The 20,320-nt window shown below is 51.9% G+C and overlaps 6 protein-coding genes across 6 annotated transcripts; 2 read left to right on the top strand and 4 right to left on the bottom strand.

The window, feature by feature from the left end:
* Positions 1-264: 264 nt before the first annotated feature.
* Positions 265-2,127, bottom strand: NCU02926 (hypothetical protein; the record flags this gene model as incomplete). The annotated part of the gene is made up of 2 exons (XM_960515.2): positions 265-823; positions 887-2,127. The coding sequence occupies 2 exons, from the start codon at positions 2,125-2,127 to the stop codon at positions 562-564; spliced, it is 1,503 nt and encodes a 500-aa protein (XP_965608.1). The 3' UTR covers positions 265-561.
* Positions 2,128-2,206: 79 nt separating this feature from the next.
* Positions 2,207-3,669, bottom strand: NCU16468 (hypothetical protein). Its single transcript, XM_011395129.1, has 2 exons — positions 3,046-3,669; positions 2,207-2,965 (listed from the first exon to the last, which is right to left on the bottom strand). Exons 1-2 carry the CDS (start codon positions 3,224-3,226, stop codon positions 2,823-2,825), a joined length of 324 nt encoding a protein of 107 aa, XP_011393431.1. The 5' UTR covers positions 3,227-3,669; the 3' UTR covers positions 2,207-2,822.
* A 786-nt stretch (positions 3,670-4,455) lies between these two features.
* On the top strand, positions 4,456-6,482 carry NCU02927 (hypothetical protein; the record flags this gene model as incomplete). Its single annotated transcript, XM_960516.2, has 4 exons — positions 4,456-4,740; positions 4,796-5,009; positions 5,061-5,850; positions 5,931-6,482. The coding sequence occupies 4 exons, from the start codon at positions 4,456-4,458 to the stop codon at positions 6,262-6,264; spliced, it is 1,623 nt and encodes a 540-aa protein (XP_965609.1). The 3' UTR covers positions 6,265-6,482.
* A 1,265-nt stretch (positions 6,483-7,747) lies between these two features.
* Positions 7,748-12,530, bottom strand: NCU02928 (hypothetical protein; the record flags this gene model as incomplete). Its single annotated transcript, XM_960517.2, has 7 exons — positions 11,669-12,530; positions 10,895-11,598; positions 10,159-10,839; positions 9,627-9,960; positions 8,328-9,485; positions 7,861-8,263; positions 7,748-7,785 (listed from the first exon to the last, which is right to left on the bottom strand). The coding sequence occupies exons 1-7, from the start codon at positions 11,939-11,941 to the stop codon at positions 7,748-7,750; spliced, it is 3,591 nt and encodes a 1,196-aa protein (XP_965610.2). The 5' UTR covers positions 11,942-12,530.
* Positions 12,531-13,282: 752 nt separating this feature from the next.
* NCU02929 (hypothetical protein) lies at positions 13,283-15,648 on the top strand (the record flags this gene model as incomplete). Its single annotated transcript, XM_960518.1, has 4 exons — positions 13,283-13,787; positions 13,842-14,768; positions 14,826-14,996; positions 15,053-15,648. The coding sequence occupies 4 exons, from the start codon at positions 13,283-13,285 to the stop codon at positions 15,646-15,648; spliced, it is 2,199 nt and encodes a 732-aa protein (XP_965611.1).
* Positions 15,649-18,031: 2,383 nt separating this feature from the next.
* Positions 18,032-20,249, bottom strand: NCU02930 (hypothetical protein). Its single transcript, XM_960519.3, has 2 exons — positions 19,205-20,249; positions 18,032-19,142 (listed from the first exon to the last, which is right to left on the bottom strand). Exons 1-2 carry the CDS (start codon positions 19,254-19,256, stop codon positions 18,205-18,207), a joined length of 990 nt encoding a protein of 329 aa, XP_965612.1. The 5' UTR covers positions 19,257-20,249; the 3' UTR covers positions 18,032-18,204.
* Between the last annotated feature and the right edge of the window lie 71 nt (positions 20,250-20,320).

Raw genomic sequence — 20,320 nt, 5'->3', positions numbered from 1 at the left:
GTTCCCGCCTGGATCCAGCTGGGTCCGTGGTTCGCTGGGTAAGGGCTGGTACCAAAGGTTGTAGCAGGATGGGAAAATCCTCGTAAATACGGCATAATATTTAGAAAGTGTTGTCAATGTACAAAGGAGGTTGAACGTGGTGAGCGTCGTAGTGGACGAAGAACGTGATTCGAACCTGAGTTTTCCGGGAACCGCATTCTGGTCTCATGCGTCTGGAAAACTGTTTTTGGAAATTTGAAAATTCACGGTTATCTGTCAAGGTGGGAAATATGATGTGATACAAGATGTATGTCTATGTCTATGTAGGATAATATGTCTATGTGTGTACACAATGTTCTAAAAGTAGTAGGAAATGTCTAGCGAGAAAAATGAAATCAACCACTAGCAAGCAGAAAGCCACCCCCAAGGTCTAGAAGCCAAGTCTATAACAAACAAACAAGCAAGCAGAAAGCCAAAATCAAACACCCATGAGCTCTGCAGCTCATATGCATCCACAATTGTTCTTCAAACATCTCACCACCTCAGCGCAAGGTCGAATTGTCAAGGTCCTAAGCTAGCCACTTAAGGGTAGCTAGTAGGAAGAGGGTTGTGGAATCCAAAGACGGACGAAGGGTCATACTGCTTCTTGAGCTTCGCAAGACGGTGGAGCTTGTTGCGGCCGTACATCTGCTCGGGAGTCTCGTCGCCGTGGGCGTAGTTGACGTAGACGGTGAGGCCGTTGTAACCCGAGGTCTTGGCGAAGTCGTTGCGAAGCTCGCGGCCCATGGCGTCGGCGACAGTCTCAACTGGGTTACCGGGAGCGTCCCAGCGCATCTGGATCATGCTGTAGTAGGAATTTTGTTAGTGATTGGTTAAAGTCGAGGGGAATGGGGTAAAGACAACTTACACATAGGTGGTAGCGTCTCTCCAGGGGTAGGCAGTCTCAGAGTCAGGCACGGCGACGACGGCTTGGTTGGGCCAGGTCTCAAGGACAACGGAGGAGGATTGTGCGGCGGGCTGCTCGTTCCAGAACTTGGCGAGCTTGTTGAAGGTCTTGACCCAGGTGTTGGCGTCGTGACGGCGGAGGTTGACACCGTAGATGTCGAAGACCTGAGAGTTGGCGCAGACCTCCTTGTCCAAACCCAGGGCGGTTTCCTTGCTCATCCTCTTCCAAGGGATGGCCTTGATGTCCTTGTACCAGGGGTTCAAACGAAGGAGCGGCTGCATCCACCTGCGGGCCTCGGCCTCGGAGCCGCCGGCGTAGGTGCTGCTGACAATAATGGTGGGCTTCTCGGTGGTCTGGTTGTAGGACATGATGGTCTCGACCGTCAGGCCGGGCGGGAGGTACATGTTGGCGACGGTGTTGAAGAGAGTGACGTTCTGCTCGGGCTCGTAGATGAGATCGAAGCTGATGATGTCACCCATGGATTTGTGCATCTTATAGGTGGCCTGGGTAATGATGCCAAAGTTGGCACCGGCACCACGAATACCCCAGAAGAGTTCAGGGTTCTTGGTCTTGGAGGCCTCGACAATGTCGCCGTTGGCAGTGATCATGCGGACGGACTCGAGAGCATCAATGACTAGACCGTGAACACCGTCAAGACGGCCAATTCCGGCGCCAATGGTGGCGCCAATCATGCCAACGCAGCTGCAGGTACCAGTCTGAACCTGATAGCCAGCATCTGAAACCACCGGGAAGACATCAGCAAAGACGACACCGGGGCCGATGGTTACAGTTTCACGTTGCTTGTCAATCTTGACATCTTTGAAGTGGCTGAGGTCGATGGCCAGACCTTCCTGACATTTGCCAAGGGAAGTACCATAGCCGTGGCGGCCACCAGTAGCAAGGAAGGGGATGTTGTGCTGCTTAGCCATCTTAACCAAGGACACGATATCAGCCTCGGTGGTGGGCGTGATGGCGGCCTGGTACGAGGGTGGGCGGTAGACGTCCCAACGCTCCGTGACACTGAAGAAGTCTCCCGAACCGGGGAAGTGCACCGCGGTGGTGTTGGACAGTACCGGGGTAGTATCACCAATAATGGTTCTCATGTCCGCCCCCTGGCGGCGGTAGGCGTTGGTTGCAGGAGAGGCATTGATACCCCCGGCAAGAAGGGCCGAGGTGAAGAGAAGGGAGGAAGACAGATGCATCTTGAAGTCTTTGGTAGAGTTCTCAAGGAAGGCCGCTCAGGATTGTTAGGTGGCTGGTTGCTGGAAAGAGGTTGAAGGGGTTCTTGATGCTTTGGTGTTGAGTGATGAAGGGATGAGTGGATGCTGAGATGATGATGTGAGTGATGATGAGAATTATCGTCGAGAATGAGAGAAACAAGTCTTCCTTTATACCTGGAGATCACCATTGTGTTCTTCGTCTTCAACACCCATATTGGGTGGATGATGAGAGCATCGCGGCAACACTGAGCATCTGAGCAGAGGTGTATGCTCTCGTGGCCACATTCGGCGATTCTTCAACATGAATCATAATGTTGATGTTGTTGAAGCTATCACCACAACCCTTGTGTGTCTGTGGGGCATATGCCTTTCCGAGGTGGTTAACCTGCTTGGGGTAAACTCCATCATGATATCTGTCGTAAGCTTTTCAACGCAGGTACGAGGCACCGAGTGGTTCCATGACGGAGTGTCCATTGGCCCACAGTCTCAAACCATAATGATATTGACGGTGTAACAGGTTATGAGCCCCAAGTGTGGAATTGATGCCACCCGAACCGAAACTCCCTTAATCCATTGTGTATGAGAGGCACAGATAGCTTGTGGGTGAGGCTCTCAACTTCTCGGCCTAACTCGGAATGGAGCAAAGGGGAGCTGACACTGGACAAGAGAGAACAGCCTCAATGCAGGAACAAGTTGCTTGCAGATCCCACAACATGAACGCAGTCGCCAGTGAGAATGCTTTGAGGGGCATTGGCTTTCTTGGTAGCGCACATGTCATGGGTGAGAAGGTAGTCTGAATGAGAAAGCATCCAAGAAACTTCTTTCCGTGCCCAAATCGCCATGGTTTTCGGTCAGCGTGGAAACGTGACAAAAGAGGCTGAAGCCATCAAACCTACTGACCTTTCTCCCAATCTGGCTGAAAGTAAACAAAGGTACGCTCTGCCTCAAACCCTCGGCCGTACTTTTGTGTGAACTGTTTGTGGGCTGATGGTGAATCATGTCGAACGTGAGTGTCATCTGGGGTTCCAGATGGCCAATGGGTGGATAGTTGAAGGAGCATTAAGGTTGATGGGCTGGACATCCCACAGCACCATCCAGTATCAATCTGGTGTCAAGCTAAACCGGGTCTTCGGGTCATCTCTGGTGTGGAAGATTCGGAACTGCACTCTTGTCGTCTTGGCAGGGCAGAGCAACATGGATTGGTCGTACGATCTAGCCGCAGTGCAGCGGCCCTGACACTGACAGTAACCCCTATCCCAGGCTTTGTCGATGTCCATGATTGGTATTATGCCAGATGGAGTTAACATGGCCGGATCGACTGGGTTTGGATCTCTGCCACGTGCGACAAGATTCACTGCTGTCGTCGACGCCTCTGGTGGCATCGCGGCTTGGGAATCGTTCCAACGTACTGGTGGTGGTCAGGAAGCTATGATAATTCGTCTCGCTTGTCGCGTTTGCCCGTGACTGTGCCCGTCTGTGGCATGCTTGGATCGTGGATTTTACCAGACACAGGAAAAGGTGTTGTGTCGTCGAACGTGTTGCGGCGGCACAGTTCAGGGCACAGCTTCCATGCCAGGCTGATGCCAGTGTAACCCACCTAATACAACCACTATCGATAAGCCCTGAAGCCCCACCATCTCAGCTCTCCATCGGCCGCCATCAGCTGTAGTCCTCTCAAGGATCCCACTAGCCCTTTTCAGACTGTAACGTACCTCTACTTGCCCAGTTCAGCCTCCAACAACATTAACACCACTCTTCTTCAACTTCACCAGCGAGATTCGATATGTTCTAGAAAAGAAGCGAATCTGCTTGTGCCTCACTCGACGATACGGCGGCCAGGTAGCTTGGCATGATTCATCAGGATTCATTCTCTCAAACCTCAACCAGCACTTTCCGTTTCTGTCCCGCAGTCAACATCAAAATACACTCGTCCGTATCAAGAGATCGTAAAGAGATACGCATGGTGGAGTGGCGTCAAAACCTATCCTGTCATCTGGACAGAATCCGTCAAACAGCCCCGAGGATGCGGTTGGTTGAGCGCCATGGAATTGATACCTTCTGAGATGCTCCTCCTCCAGACACTCCAAGACGGGAAATTGGGTGGTTTGGATGGAAATATCATGATACTGACTGAAATTCGAATCATGGTGAATGGAAAAGATCAAAGTCAAGTCGAGTAGTAAAGATGAAGGCCTCTTCACGCAGTTGAGAATCCATATAAACCGTCAAAGGTGTCATGGTTAAGGGGTTCTGTTCGACATCAACTCCTCATCATCTCATCACACAACAGCCTGACAAGAAGCAGTCAAAATGACTCGTTTACACCGCGTCGCTTTATCTTCAGCACTTCTTCTGCAATCCCTCGCTTTTGCTTCTCCGGAGCCATGCCTCAACGGACTCTGTCACTTCACCCGCAACAAATTGGCAAGCAGGACAGTTGCCAGCGAGCTGGGTCCCCAGCTCTCGAAAAATTGCAATGTTTACGGCCCCGATGATACGCAGTTCGGTAATTGCACGGCTCGATATGACCCCTTCTTCACTCCAAAGATTCAGATGGTGGTCCAGCCCGCCACGGAGGAAGACGTCCCCAAGATTGTACATCCCCAGCCCTTTTGTCACTCGTAGCAAGAATTCGGCTGACTCCAACCAGGTTCAATATGCTAGCGCCAATGGCGTCCCTTTCCTTGCCATGGCTCGGAGACACGGCATGACAAGCACCTTGTCAGAGTTTGACGGTATGCAGATCGACATGTCCCTCCTTGACAAGATTGAGATCCAGCCAGACGGAAAAAGCGCTATCCTCGGCGGCGGCGTGTTTGCCAAGAACATTATGGAAAAGCTGTGGGATGCTGGTTATGTTACCTGTAAGTCTTTCTGTTTGGGTTCTCCATATTCACAATGCTAAATCCTCTTAGCATCCGGCAGCACGTCCTGCGTTGGCCTCCTCGGTCCAGCTCTGGGCGGAGGCCGCGGCCGTCTCGAAGGCTACTACGGCGTCGTCAGTGACAGCTTCCTCAAGCTCAACGTGGTTCTCGCCAATGGCACCGCCATCACCGTCTCCGAGACCGAGCACCCTGATCTCTTTTGGGCCATGAAAGGCGCCGGTCACAACTTTGGCGTCGTCACCAGCCTCGAGATGAAGATCTACCCACGCGGCGTCGACACCTGGTACTACAAGACTTATATCTGGACCCAAGATAAACTGGAAGCCGTATTCGAAGCATCCAACGCTTTCCACAACGACGGCAACCATGCCGGCCACCACCTCAAAGAAATGGCCTTCAACATGGGCAGCTACACCATGATCCCCAGCATCAGCGAGACCGAAGGCGTCATCTTTTGGTCCTTTGTCTACCGCGGCTCCAAGGAAGAAGCGCAGCCGTACCTGGACGCTTTTGACGCCATCGAGGCCGTCTCCACCGAAGACGGTAACGTCCCTTACCCCGATATCCCTGGCGTGTCTGGAACTGGCATGAACAGCGCGCTGTGTGACTACGGCTTGAACCACGTCCACTACCCTGCAGGCTTGAAGGTGTGGAACGTCACTACCCAGCGCCAGATCTACGACCTGTACAACGAGAAGATCCGGGAGTACCCCGAGTTCCAGCGCACGACCGTCAACATGGAAGACTACTCGCACGAGGGTGTCGACGCTATTGACCCTGACACTTCGGCTTATCCGTGGCGCGACAGGGGTCTTCTCAGGTAACGTCTTTATCCCTTCCCCTTTATCCTGATCTCCTACCTTTCATCGTTAGTGAGTCACACTAACACCATGTCCAAAGCTTCATCGCCGTAACCTACGACCCCAACCCCGCTCTCGACGAAGCCGCCATCGCATGGGCCCAAGAAACCCGAGATCTCTGGAACGCCGGTGCGCCCGATCTTCTTCCTAGCACCTACGTCAACTACGCCCATGGCGACGAGTCGGCCGAGTCCATGTACGGTTACGAGCCCTGGAGGCTGGAGAAGCTCCGCGGGTTGAAGGCGCAGTATGATCCGGATAACCTGTTCAGCTACTACAACCCTATCATCCCCAACATGAACCCAAGGTCTACGCATGAGTCGAACTTTCAGGGTCGTCAGATTGGGGCCAAGTCGAAGAGCCGTGGACAGTAGAGTGAATGGATAGGTATGGGATGTCATAGATGAAGGGTTTTCCTTTTTTTTTTTTTTGGTGACGCGGAACTAGTCTAGATGTGGAGGTTGCAGCTGCTCTTGATTTGTTTCTTTTGTGTTTCCTGCTTAGCACCCATGGGGTGATAGACTTGATAGATATAGGCGTTTCGATATAAATGGCTTTTAGAAACTAGAATAGAGTAGAGTTATTGCTTCAACCACGCAAAGCCCCAGGTTCAGTCACACTGATGGTGTCGTGATCATCCCGCCCCCAACCAACGGGCAAGCAGATCTTCAGATGATGGGAGCGAAACAGATGGGCAACCCTTCACGCGTAAACCGTTCTGCTGGAATATGTCGTGAACCATGACCTGCCCGACGCAAGGACTCTATTCCACCTTCGTGGCTGTTCATGCACTTCGCTGTCTGTTGAGCAGATCGTAATCGCCTGTGGTTGATGTGGTACCAGTAGATGTCGATTCGAGGATGTTGCGGCAGCTGGCTGGACGTTTCTTTTGCAAAGTCCAGCGAGAACGTTGTTCAACTTAGGCTAACGCATTTCGTTAAGAGTGCTCCAGCTTTAGCAACGTTCCAGCTGCCTACGGCAGTCAGTCACTAACACTTACAATACTATTTCCCTCCTTCCGTAAAAATCTTGGCGCCAACGTTTCCATAGGTGACTCCACCAGTAGAGGTAGGTACCCACCATTTTGCCCCACTGACAAGTGACAACGTCCTCCCGTGGTTGAGCTCCCGCGCTTAGTTGTTCGCCAGCTTCCTTCTTCCCCAATCCCTTCCATCATCATTCATCGTAAACCTGAAACCAGATCATGAGACTGTGGAATGAACTTACGGCAAGTAATCCAACCCGACCCCATCAACGAGAACTTCACACGTGAACCCAATCGATCGAAACATGCCGCCTAGAGGTAGCCACTGACAGTCCGCCCGACTCTGCTTAGCTAGCTAGACATGACAACCTAGCGACGCCGTACACACACGATCTCCGCATCACGACACATGTGTCAGTCACCACCAAACACCGAGAGCATTTACCGATTCGGTCGATCCGGTCATGATGCCATACCTTCTCGAAGCTTGACGACCAGTCGAACGTTCGATTACTACCCACTTTGATGATACCGTTGCTTTTGCACGTGGATGGGGCGGGGGATCTACATACGAAGGCATCGCAATCACAATGCTAGATGTCGGAGCTGAAGTCTGTACGGTGACGACCAGCGAATCCCAGGTGCTGTATGTTTTTTCTCTCGCTATTTTTTGCACACCTGTTGACAACTTATTTATAACCTTTTTTTTTTTTTTTTTTTTTTTTTTTTTTTTGGCATTGAGTAGCCCTTTGTTTTGACCAATTCCACCCATTTCCTCCGTTTGACACTCACTCATTGGAACCATCGTACCTAACCAGCCGCTGTCTACAACAACACCATATCCATATCCAGTCCAAAACACCCTCAAATCCTCACTTGGACGCCGCCGGCGCGATAATATTCGAGAAACCTAAAAGAGAGGGCCATCAGTGTCAGAAAAAGGACCCCATCCAACTGTCAAAAAGAGGGATCAACAACAACAGACCTGAGTACATGCTAGCTACCGTCAGGCTCGAATCAGTAATTAGCATCCCCCACTTGATAGCCTTGCCCTTCGGGGTTTCATCAAAGTAGTTGGCTGCCACAACAGCTACAGCGCCCCCGACGCTCGCGCCCGTCTGGAGAATGTTACCCCAGCGCGGCTTGGTCCAGCATCCGGGCACGCAACCCGTCATGGCGGCAGCGCCAATATTCAATGCGCACCCGCCAACACAATGCGCCACTTTGTACTGGGCCTGGTACTGTCTCTGTTCATCCATCTTGTCGAAAGGTAAGTCCATATTCGCAATCCGAGCATCGTTGACTGCCTTCGTGATGTCCATGTAGGCCTCAACCATGACACCGACCACAGCGACGGCGAGACCAGCGCTCATGCCGACGTTTTGGCCCTACAGAGTCCCCATGGTTAGCAGAGGCTGTTGCGATAGAGAGAGAGGGTAGATTTCCACTTACCAGGTTGGCAATATCCTTGGGATCTTTATTGGCCCTTTCCCCCGAAGAGATGATATAACTGCTTCCCTCACCAATCATGCTACCCAAGGCAACCAGTGCAGTAACAGTTTTGAAAGCGACCATCTTGCGTCCTATGGGCTCCTCGGCTCTTCCGGCTTGGTAGACGATGAGGCCGTTCGTGATAAGCTTGAAGAGGCCACCCACGATGCTCATCCAGTCATTGAAGGAACTGTTGGATGTTTCCTCGGTCTCCGGCGCTGCCCCTTGCTTTTCGTCGTCTTTTTGGCTGATGCTTCCATAATCTGTCATGACCATCATAACCATAGGATTAGTGTCCTCTGGCCTGGATGGTCCGGGATATCTTGCCGCAAGCACTGCTTGGTTCCTCGTGTCTTGGAAGCTGGTGTACAAGGGCTCCATCTCGATCCTTTCGGCCCATCCTGGACGGAAGGGGGCACAGGCGGATGTCTTGATCTGGTCCAATACCGCAAAGGTCATGAGGTCCAACAGGACGGCTGAGCCATAGGTTGCAAAGTTGATCAACGAGAACTCCTGCCCGGTCCAGTCCTCCCAGACGTCTGTCAGGCCCGGGATTGTCCAGGCCTCAGTAAGGAGCCCAGGGATGACGTGGATCATGCGGATGATGCAGTCAACTGCAATGAGAATCGTATCCCGTGTGGCGTGAAACAGCGTCCGGGAGGCCTTTTTGATGGCAGAGATGATGATGCCCAGCATTTGCTTGGGGTTGAGCAAGGCCTCGGTGCCGCTGGTGGCGATGTTTTCAATGATTTGGCCAAAGACCGTCAGGAAGACTTCTAGAAGGGCGTCGCCTGTCATGCCAATAGCCTCGGCGAGGGGGGTGATGTCTGGAAGTTTGAAATCGGGCAATGACTCGGAAAGGCCCTCGCTAACTCCCTCGAGGATCCACGACAGAGGATTGAACTTGAGAATGAGCTTGATGATGGGCGAGTTGAGGACTCTCTTGATGAAACGCTCGATTGTCGTTTCTTGACGGGGCGCCTGGGGTTCTTGAAGCCTCTCAACTGAACCAAAAATCAATGTTTCGGCGTCATTGAAAAGGTCTTCGAGGCTTGAGCGATTGATAGCGAGGAATCGCTCGAGGACGGTAAGCGATCCAAGAGTCACATCTTTGAGTTTCTGCACCGGTTGTCAGTCATTTCCCACAGAGCATCATGATGAGGAGTCACTAACGCTTTGAATAGCTGGGATGTGCTTCCCGAAGTCCAATCCGAAGAATTCCATCATATTGGTATCGAGAACATTGTCAAGGAAACCTACCACGGACCGGACGAGAGCGGCGGTATGTTTAACGACAAAGCTGAGAACCTTGCCCTGGATCCTCAAGTAAATGCGCAAAACCTTGGCGCCAACTTTGACGACGAACTTGACTGTCTGCTTGACAACCGTCTTCAGGAATTCGAGGGCATCACCAATGTACTCGACAGCGACATCAACAGCCTTTTCGATCCACGATTGCTCCTCTCTTTGAGCATGAGCACCTTTTTCGCTGGTCTGAGCAGCAGCACCGTGCCACTCGACGAGCGTCGTTTCAGATCCAATGGACGATGAATTGTCCTCCACATTGTCGTTCGGGTCACTGTCCCTCGTTCCACTACGCAACGTATCAAACTGGGAAAGCAAACTCGCAGATGCCTCCAGGCGGTCCTCCGACACACCAGCAAACAGAGGCTTCCCAGTTGTCCGGGAGGTCAAAGACATCATATCATCCTTGCTGCGAATGCTCGACATCATTTCCATGACACGCGAAGACATGTTGATGGAGCAGCTGAAGGGCGTGCTCTCAACGAACCTTTCGAGGCTAAGTTCGAGAGAGGAGATGCCAAGGTGATCGGGCGCCGCAGTGACGATGTCAATCTGGCCCGCGGCGTTGGTTTTGACCACCGTGGGTCGCATCCGGTTGAGACGATAGGCCAGGTCGTTAATTTTGACAAACACTGGCTCTGACTTCAACGACACGGGATACCCCTCAGGCACGGGGTCGCCGGTTGCCTTACTCAAAAGCGTGATGGTAGTGACATACTGGTTTTCCTTGGCTAACGTCCCGGGACCCTGGACCTGGAGATCGGTGGATATCCAAACACCGGTTTTGCTGTCACGAGCCAGATGAGAGATTTGGTTGTCCCGCTTGGTAGTGTAGATGAACTCGATGGCGTCGATCTGCTTGTTGTAGTGGCAAGCAATCTGGGCCACATCGGTCCGGACAGGGAGGCCGGAGCACTTAAACGTGGGGAGACCAAAGTTTGTCGCGTCTCGCTCGCCCTCGATGAGGTAAAGCTCGTCGTCCTCGGAAACGGCTAGGATGGAGAGGATGTACCGGCGTGGGTTAGCAAGCATCGTCTCCTTGCAAGTAACCTGGCGGAAAGTAATGTGCGGGAGGATGACATCGCCCTTGCTGTCGAGGCAGGGGTCGTTGAGATTCTGGAACTGATGGAACGCAATTCCATTGCCCGCAACCAAGACGTCGTGGGACCTGGGAGTGTCAGTGTACCTATTTTCTAACCGAGGAAAAGGGGGATATCACTTACCCCCAGGAGTTGAAAGAGGTCCATATGGCTGACGGGCTGCTGATTTTCTCAGTGTTGAGCGGGATCAGGCCAAAGGCTTCATCGCGTGCATCATTGAGCGTCAGAACGTGGCACCGGCGCTCAACGTCGGCCTTTTGGCTTGGGGCATCGTGCAGTAAGGTGAGTCCGGCGCGCTTCTTGGCTCCCTTGGAGGCACTCCCAACAACGACAGGTTGCATGTCGACGATGGAGTAGGACTGGGCGCCAAAGGAGATAATCGTCCATGGCGCAGAAGCTGACTGGCTGGGATTGATAGCATAGGTCGAGGCCAAGTGTGTCTCTGTAGTCCTTGTTGCCGCGAAGATGGTGAAAGCGGGCGATCCAGGCACAGCATCTGGGTTAACAACGTTGACCAGTTTGGTAATGACGCGAGACCCCAGGTTGTTCTGGATGAGCTTCCACTTGAGATCTGAGGCCGTAAAACCCACCAACTGTCCGTCGGTAATTTGGGCATTCGGTTGCTTGATGCTCGCCCAGAAGACTTGGTGTGTTTCCTCGGATCCCCCTGGCGTGTATCTGACAGATGCTGAAAAGTGAAGATCCTGCTTGATTTCAAGCACGTCAAAGGCCGTGACAGAAACAGAGGTGTTCTCGGCGACCGGAGTAATGTCCAGTAACTGCCATGGGTGAGATGCTTTCTCGACGTGAAAGATACAATATAGGTGCTGCCGTTCAGTCAGAAAGTGAATTCTAGGAGGACTATGGAAAAGTATCAAGGCCGGTTAAGTTACTTACGCCGTCCGATCCAACAGAAAACACCATGGGCCGCCCGTTAGCATCGTGAACAATGTTCAACGAACTGTTGTCTCCCTTCTGGGTCCGGAATAAAGACGTCGTGATACTGGAAGTGACCAGCTCCGATGCCGACTCAACGACAATGGTGTCTGTCTCGTGTTTTCCGAGGACAACGTTGTCTCCATCCAAATTCTCGATGTCGATAACCGGAAACGGCACGTGAGTTTGGAGGATAGTGGGCTCAGCCAGTTGGGTTTGTTTCATGGATGCCATGTTGAGTGCTCAAATCTCGGGGCAGTGTAGGATATGAGAATGAAATGATGAGGAGTTCCTAGGAATAGGGAGGAGAGCGGCTCTATATATCTATCTCGTGTCAGATTCTCAGAGAGCTGGCCCTCTCGATTCCATACTGACTGGTGCCGGACCTCACACCCCAGGATGCGCAGCTGGGCATCTTGCCTCCCATCTTCCCTCAGGGACGCAAAGGCAGCATGCTGGAGGACAGAAAAACCGAAGAAGGGCGTAAGGAGGCGAGACCGCTGCTAAGATTCGGATGTTGACGAATAAACGCTGCTCATATCCTCAGATCCTGTCAGCTCAGCCATGACAAACTAGTGTCACTATATTGAACCATCCAGCTCGAACCATCAAGGCCTTTCAGCGCAGCCGACGAAAACCAAAAGGTCGGTCTATTGACTCCAGCTCGCCCGCAACAGAATATCAATACCCAGTTGGGCGATCCCCGCACCGATTGCTGGAATCGCCGTGCGGTCCGTATGACCAAACTCGCATCCATTCTGCTAGCAGACAAGAAGGGTAGGTACTTTGACGCCGTTCCCCATCACGGGCTTCACTATGTGTGCTTCGATTCCGCCGTTGCTTCGTTGTTCTGGACTGATCTAGACTCCAGCCAAAACGGCAACGCCCCCGTCTCTCGTTGGGCTGTATAAGACATGCGGATGAGGCTGGCAAGCCATGCAACGATCATGGAATAGGCCAAATCTCGAATCCTTCAAGTACTTATCGTTAAACCACATCGGTGTCCAAACGTCAAGTTCGAGACGTATCACCTCGTCAACTGACAGATAATGCATGAGCTAAATGACTAGCACGAAGCTGAAGTGCAGAAGGGGATCGGTCTCGCCACGAGGCCACATGCACTATTGGATCTAGTTCCCTTTTTCGTCGTCAGCCCCATGGAGATGTTCTAGATCATCAGACGCAAGCAAATCTTCGGCATTGGTCTCATCCCGTTACTGGTGATTTACATCACGCTGCGCTAATGCTTTTTGGTGCTTCAGCGCCAATATTCCCACATACTGCGCCACAGTCACGGCTAGTGCTGTGATTCCAAGTGCGGCTCCCATGGGCTTCTGAGAAGAGCTGAGAAGGCCAACGGCCGGCCTTCGAATTGTTCCCCCCAGCTCCCGCCAACACATTTTGACATAGGTCAAGTTGAGGGCAGATCTCCAAGTCCTGTCGTGCTTATTAAAGGGTGCCAGTCTTCAGTTATCCGCTTCTTCATTCAGCATCCCTTCTCAGTTCTTTCAAGCACCCTTCACCAAAACCCAACTTGACAATCCAACTTTTCGTCTGCTGCCCACCAAATCCAACATGGCACCACGCAGTTCAGACCCTGACACCCTTAAGGGATATGACATGGTAATCACTGTGTCTCAGAATGCCATCAACAAGCAGTTCCGGGAACTTTACGACAGAGAAATTCCAAGCGCCTTGATGCCTGATCCTGAGGACCTTGAGGGCTTTGAGACACTTCCAGCGGCCAAGCACTACATCAACCACCAAGTCAAGATCAATCCCCAGACATTGATCGAGTGGGATACGCCGGGCTTTGAGGACATTCGGCCCGAAGTACGTCCTACCGATGGCCTGTTCTTTCTCGAAAGCGACAAGTGGATTGAAGGCGAGATCGATGCGCCCTTTGTCACCTTTGGCGAGGAGGAGGGCAACTATCGTTGCGTGCGAGTCAACTTGAAATTCAAGTCCGGAAAGCTCCACTACTCGATCAATGGCCACCAGGTCAAGGCCGATCTTGGTGGCAGCACCCTGAGCTGGCTTACCGATCTATCTCACAAGGAGGTCGGAAACGTGATGCAAAGTAAGTCCCAGTCGGAAACAAGAAAACCAATGGCGTACTGAACCGTCCAAATAGACATTGTGGCCTTGTCGAAAAAGCGCGAAAGTCACACCCTTGTTGCCCAGCCTGTACTCGACAAGTTCGAGGAAGTCAGCGAGCAGAACTACACAGTTACCGCCCTCTTCTGTCTCTTCCAAAGCACCAAAGTCGTCAACAGCTTCAAGTTCATTGACTTCAAGGGCGTCAACAAAACGCAGACCGCAGCCTCAAATGAAGCTGCTAACTTGCTGTCTTCCTACTTTCAGGCGTTGACTGAGAGATCCCAGATCGCGTCGACGCCCAACAATCCCTTCGTCCTCGGATACGGCCTCACCCAGGAGCTTGCGTCTCAGACAGCCGAGCAGAAGGCCAGGGCAGAGAACGTCCCCTACCTGGTCCCGAAACGGTTCGATCTTTCGGTGACGAAAGGGGATGGCGACTACTCAAAGGGCGTCATCAACTACTGTATCCTCACTCGCAGACCCAGCGGTGTCTCGGAGAGCAACATCAGCATTAAGGAGGATCCCGGCGCAGGATTTTGGCAGGATGGAAACACGCCTTTCAAGCGCGTCCGAGCCGATGGCATGTCGAGTGGTGCAGATGGCGTTATGGCCTTTTCTCGGGGCATCTTTCGTGACTTCTGGCTGAAGGAGCAGTTCCTGAAGTATTTCAAGGTCAACACGACCGAGCTTGCTGCGATTCTGATTCCGGAAGGCGACAACGTGGCGAGAGAGACATGGGGGCGAGGTCTCTGGAAGAATGATGAGACCATCAGCGTCGATGGTACCACCAAGCTTACCCTGAAACAGGAATTTGCGTTCAACGAGATGCCATGCCATGAAATGGACGTGGACCGTATGATTCAGACCGAAGAGCTGAGCACTTTCCTCAAGGTGGTTTTGCAGGCTTCAAAGGCGATTCCGGGGATGGAGCTGAAGTACAACCAGAGGCGGCTGGCCAACGGTGAGGCACCTGTCCTTTGGAATTAGCTCTCTTCCCAATATGCTGACAATTTGACAGGAGTTGCCGAGGCCATCTTGACGTACACTAGTGACGTGCAGCAGAACCCTGCCATCGATAAAGCGTCGGATCAACAACGCAGGTTAAAGTTTGATATTGAATTGAAATCGCTGGTGTCCATAACACAGCAGGCATCTGGCATTTGCAATATCAACCGCCTTGCTGAGGACAGTAAGTACTTTTGCTTCTTTGAACGCGCAGGACTCTGGCTTACCTATGGATGGCAGAAAAACGACTCCTCAAATGGGTTGCTCTCCCGCCAACTATTATCGTCGATATCCTGAATGATCGCGATTACTTCGAGCGCGTCTTCTCCGAATGGCGCGACGCGCGGCGTGCCGACGTTCAGATCACCACCCGTGCCGGATTTGACATGCACCCTGCTGGCGACACCTGGAAGCTCAACCTCATCAAGGACAAACCACGCACAACAATCCCTTTGGGCGACGAGGAGTTGCCGCGACAGACGATTGGCCCAGAGACGTATAGCACCTTTGAGAACATCGGTGGTGTTGAGAAGATGAGGGACTTGAATGAACGCAGCAAGGAAGATGGCGTCATTGTTGAGCTGTCCAACCACGAGATGTTCAAAGAGTTCGGCACGCCGAAGGGCATGGATGGGTTCGCAAAGCCAGCCCACCAGTGGGCTTCTGGCTTTGAGAGCAGCCTCGAGGCCAGCATGGCGGCGCTTGCGAGCAGTCTCCAGACGAAGCTCATCCTGCCGGCGGGCAACGTGTTCGAGTTCAAATCGCTGAACACGGACTCAGAGGGTCATGTGTACTCGTTGATTACGTACAAGAAGGCCAAGGTATCGCAGACCTGAGCAACTTGGGAGGTGATGACCTGGTGGGGGTGGAGGAACCTAGAAGGAGGCCTGTGATCGTTTGTGTGGGTCTGTAGTGAAGTAGGTAGGTAGTCAATATTAAGTTGTAGTGACCGACATCGATACCTTACCTACACATCAGTCCTGGTAAGTTCGTTAGCTTGGTACCTACAGACAGGGGTTTTGAGCAGGGGAGACGGGGGACGTAGCAGCCCGCTGTAAGTACACTATTAATGCCCTGTGAGAATGTGTGGGGCGAGTAAGAGACTAACAAACTTTCCAGGACTGATGTGTACTAAGGGTTGGGCGCTAGACTAGGCCCCACTGTCCGTCGAGTCTTCCATATTTGTCAGTGCAATCGGGGCATTTCCATTGGCCCAAAACCTAAGTAGGTACCTAGGTATCATGCATCTCGCAAAGCTGCCTACGGCCCACCACCTTGAAAATGACTGGGTTTAAGCGGTGCGGGTTTGCCGCGAACTACTTGTAGGCGTGGTTAATGTGGCCCTGGAGGACTGAATCCAGATCCCCATATGTCAATAGATCCGACTAGTGGCATCGGAAGCGCTAACCGTTGTGGACAGACGCATTCTATCGGATCTTTAAAAGAGCGTTGAGGCTGACAAGTAACCAGCTGAACGGTGGGATTTTGAAGGCGAGGGTGACATTGACGATGTGAGCTGAAGGATGCAAAACCCGAAACGCCTATCGGCCAAAACGAAGCTGAAGGATATGTGCCCCATCATGGCTGGCTGATGATCTGATATCTCGAGACATGGCCTAGGATGATCTCGTAGGTTGGTGGATTCGCGTGGGCATATGTTATTGATATATCGGGGTAAGGACGGCGAATTTAAGGAAGTCGTCGCGTCGGACCTGTTGCAGAAACGACAGCGAGGAAAACATTCCCCGCCATCCCACCTGTTAGCACGCAAGTGTTCCACTTCTCGGTTTCCAAACCTACACGGATGGTTTTACCCAAGCTTCATGAAACTCTACTAATACACTATTCCCTTTGAAATTTGGAAATGTTGTTAGTTCTTCCTGCACCGAAGGAATGATATGATCACCTTGTTCAGCTGATGCCATCTCAATCACATCACCTCACTTAAAGCGGCTTAGGACTCGAAGAAGGCGGACTTGACACTAGAAATGATAAAACCCAGTCACTAGCAAAGTGCTGTATCTGGTGTTGATCGACGACACCGGCGGGGTTTTGACATATGTATGGAGTTTGGTTCCTCGAAATCCAAACCCTGATTGTCAAATGTAAAGGGGTGATTCCGATCACGCACCCTCACAATACTTCAACGATCTCTTTTTCACCTTCCTCCCATATCTGGACTTGACTAAGTTGAGTAGTGCAATGAAACTCCTGAGTCTTCGGAAACTATTAGCGGCCGTTCTTTAAAGGATTCAACGAGAAAAAAGTCGGCGTGTAATAACCATTTTCCGTTAAACCCGTCCCACTTTCAAAGAAAATGCGTCCTTCCAAACTCTACAGTGACAGGGTTGACAAGATCCAGGCCTTGGTTGTCGACCGAGTAGAATATCATCGGCATCGACAGATGGTTGGTTATACTACACCGTGTAATGACGTTGATGGCCAACTCTCTCCACCATGGCGCCGTGGGATATGGTTAGGTATGTGAGGCCTGACTACTCTCCAAGGAATCTCTGGCTCTGGAATATAGCGTAGAGGTAGCTTAGACGTCAAAGTATTTAACTGGCTTAGTCTTAGGAAGAACGGTTTTGGTAGTAGATTATCGTCATACCTCTCTGTGAAGCCAATCGGCGTGGTGCCGTGCCATGTCGTGCATCCGGAAGAGTCGAACCAGAGAGCTGTGCCACCTACCACGTCGCTTGAGTGCGCATAAACCCCCCGTACCAACCATCCACTACCACAAAAAAAAAAAAAAAAAAAAAAAAAAAAAAAAAAAAAAAAAAAAAAACCGGCGGGTTTTCAATGCTTCAAACCAAGAAAGGAGGAGCTGTATAGTAACTATCGTCAAGAGAAGTGGCCGCACTATCCCGTTTCTGATTATTAAAAGCAAAAAGTGATGTTTGTGTCAGCAGTTGTTTCTTCCCTAGATGGGGGGTTAGAAAGGTATCTAGGTAAGCAGCGATGGACAGGAAATCGGGAATTGGGAAAGAGCGACAGTAGGTAGGTGTCAGTGATCTTCAACCCCTCTTATTCCGTCATATGATCGCGCCAATGATCAAAGGACCATTCAAAATCGAAACCACAAAGCGTCGCACTTAGTTGTCTCCCAGATTTGGGCGGGTGAGAAAAACATGATACCCATATAAGGGCAAGAGTCCTCGTAGCGAGACATTGCAATTTATTCTGGATGCTCACACAAACTACAAAAAGAACACATGATGAAGACGAAGCAGACTGAATTGAGTACCTAATGTCTAATCCCCCACTCCCACTGCTGGCTTTCTCGTGTATATTCCCATTCGCCATTGTACTCTCCTGAACAAGTGATGAAGACAGAGAAACCTGTCGAGTCTATATATGCCAAGGTAGTCAAGGAAGAAACCAGACGCCACTCAGCCGTCAATAGGCACAGCATCAGGGTATCTCCTTCCGGCAATCTCAAACTTTTTCAACGTCTCATCAATCTTCTTCAAGTCCTCGCTAGTCAAGTCGATATCCACGTTATTCTCCTTGACCCTCTCCGCGGTAGTCGCACCAGGGATCGGGATAACCGTCGGGTAACCGGGCTTCTTGCTCAGTGACTTGACCCAGTTGATGGCCAACTGCGCGGGCGTGTATCCCTTCTTCTTGGCCAACTCGTTCAGCTCGCTAACCAATTGAATGTTCAAGTGGAAGTTCTCGGGGTAGAAGCGGGGGTAATGCCTGCGGAAGTCGTCCGCGGCCAGATCGTCAAGCGTCTTGATCTGACCCGTGAGCATGCCCTGGCCGATGGGCGAGTAAGCAATCAATGGGATGCCAAACTCGGCGCAAGCCTCAGCAACGCCGTTCTCCAGCGTGTGCGTCGCCCAAAGGGAGATCTCAACCTCCACCGCAGCGATCTTGGTGATCTTGACTGCCTTGCGGATCGTCGCGGCCGAAACCTCGGAGAGACCAATGCCGCCAATGATGCCCTTGCTGACGTACTCGTCCTCGAGGTACTTGAGCGTCTCCTCGAGCGGCACCTTGGGGTCAATGCGGGCGGGCTCAAAGATGTCGATCTTGTGGGTGCCATCCAGGTCGGCGAGACAGGCGTCGATGGAGCGCTTGAGTCCCGCAGGCGAGCAGTCGGGGATCATCTGCGGGAAGAGGAAGGCGCCCTTGACCGAGAGGACAACCTTTTCAGCGTCTTCGGGGTACTGCTTGAAGTAGGCAGCCAGAAGCTTTTGCGTGTTCCAGTCAGGCGAGCCGTAAAATTCACCGGCGTTCCAGAAGTTGGCGCCGGATTCAAGGGCAGCGCGCATGGCCTTGAAGGCTTGCTCTTTGGGGGTGGGAGGGTTCTTGGTGCAGAAGCCTAGGGGTGCGTTAATTTGACTTGATTATCTCGGCAGGGACTGTAAAGATGGGGTCACGTACCCATGAGGCCGTAGCCAGTGGGACCAACTTGCTTTCCAACGAGCTGAGGCATGGTTGCGATGTTGGTTGTTTGTGAGGACGAGTAATGCTTCTGATAGTCAAAGTGTGCTTTGAGGTCGAAGTAGGTTGAGGTGATGGAGTCGAGTCAAGTCTTGTGATACTGATGCTGATGCTGATGATGAGTGAGATGAGGATGGGGATAAGAAGTCCTTGTGTCTCTTGGGGTGGCCTGATTTATATCTGCGGCGTGGAGGACTTGTGCTCATTGAATTTGAGGGATCAGGGTAGACGGAACTTTGCAAACCCAGTGTCAGACTAGATACCGGATTCGGACGTGTGAGGTTTGGTTTTTGCATTGCAGGGGCAGCATAGGATTCCTCATGTGCTCCTGGCGGATTCTGCAGCATGCAGGCCTTGGAAGAAGCGGAAGGGACCACGGGGGCCATGGCGACTGGAGATAACGCGCGTATGTTGAGTCCAGCCTTGGGTCCGTTGGTTACCAATCTCTCGGGATGGAGAAACAAACAAGAAAGCTTGATAATACATAATTGAAGTGTTCAAGTTGGAAGAAGCTTTGCCACGATGTGGAATATCGTCAGTTTACTCGTCTGGTATCGCTAGGCTGCTTTCGTTTTGGAAGCCCATTGAGAGCTTTGTCCGAATCGGGCAATTATTCTGTGGTTGGTCAAATCCTCGGGTTCGTCATGAATTCCAGAGCGACAGACTGACGGAGGGAGAGTCGCGCCATTGGCGGCCGTTCCGAGCACCAGTTGGTTCGTCTTGACTGTCACCTTACCCTCGCTTACCTAACAATCTTCAGTTCGAAGTCTTGAAGGGCTGATCCAACCCCGCGAATGTCTTTGTCATCAGCGGTGAATTGCTCGTAGGTAGGTACCTGTTCGGGATGTCCACTGCGGTGTCCGGGAGCGCGCGGGATCTCCTCGTCGTCGTCGTCGTCAGAACTCTGATGAGGGACGGACAGGGAGTCCATATACATCATACTTGATTGGCCGGTTGCAATTTAAGGTGCAAAGTGTGGAACTTTTGCTGTGGAGCTGCCTAACGCATCCCTAAATGCGGTGGAGTCTGGGGAGGGTCCAGCCGTTTAAGTGCATA

This window comes from Neurospora crassa, linkage group I (genome assembly GCF_000182925.2).
Source record: "Neurospora crassa OR74A linkage group I, whole genome shotgun sequence".
Lineage (NCBI taxonomy): Eukaryota > Fungi > Ascomycota > Sordariomycetes > Sordariales > Sordariaceae > Neurospora > Neurospora crassa.
This window is presented reverse-complemented; position numbering and strand designations above follow the sequence as displayed.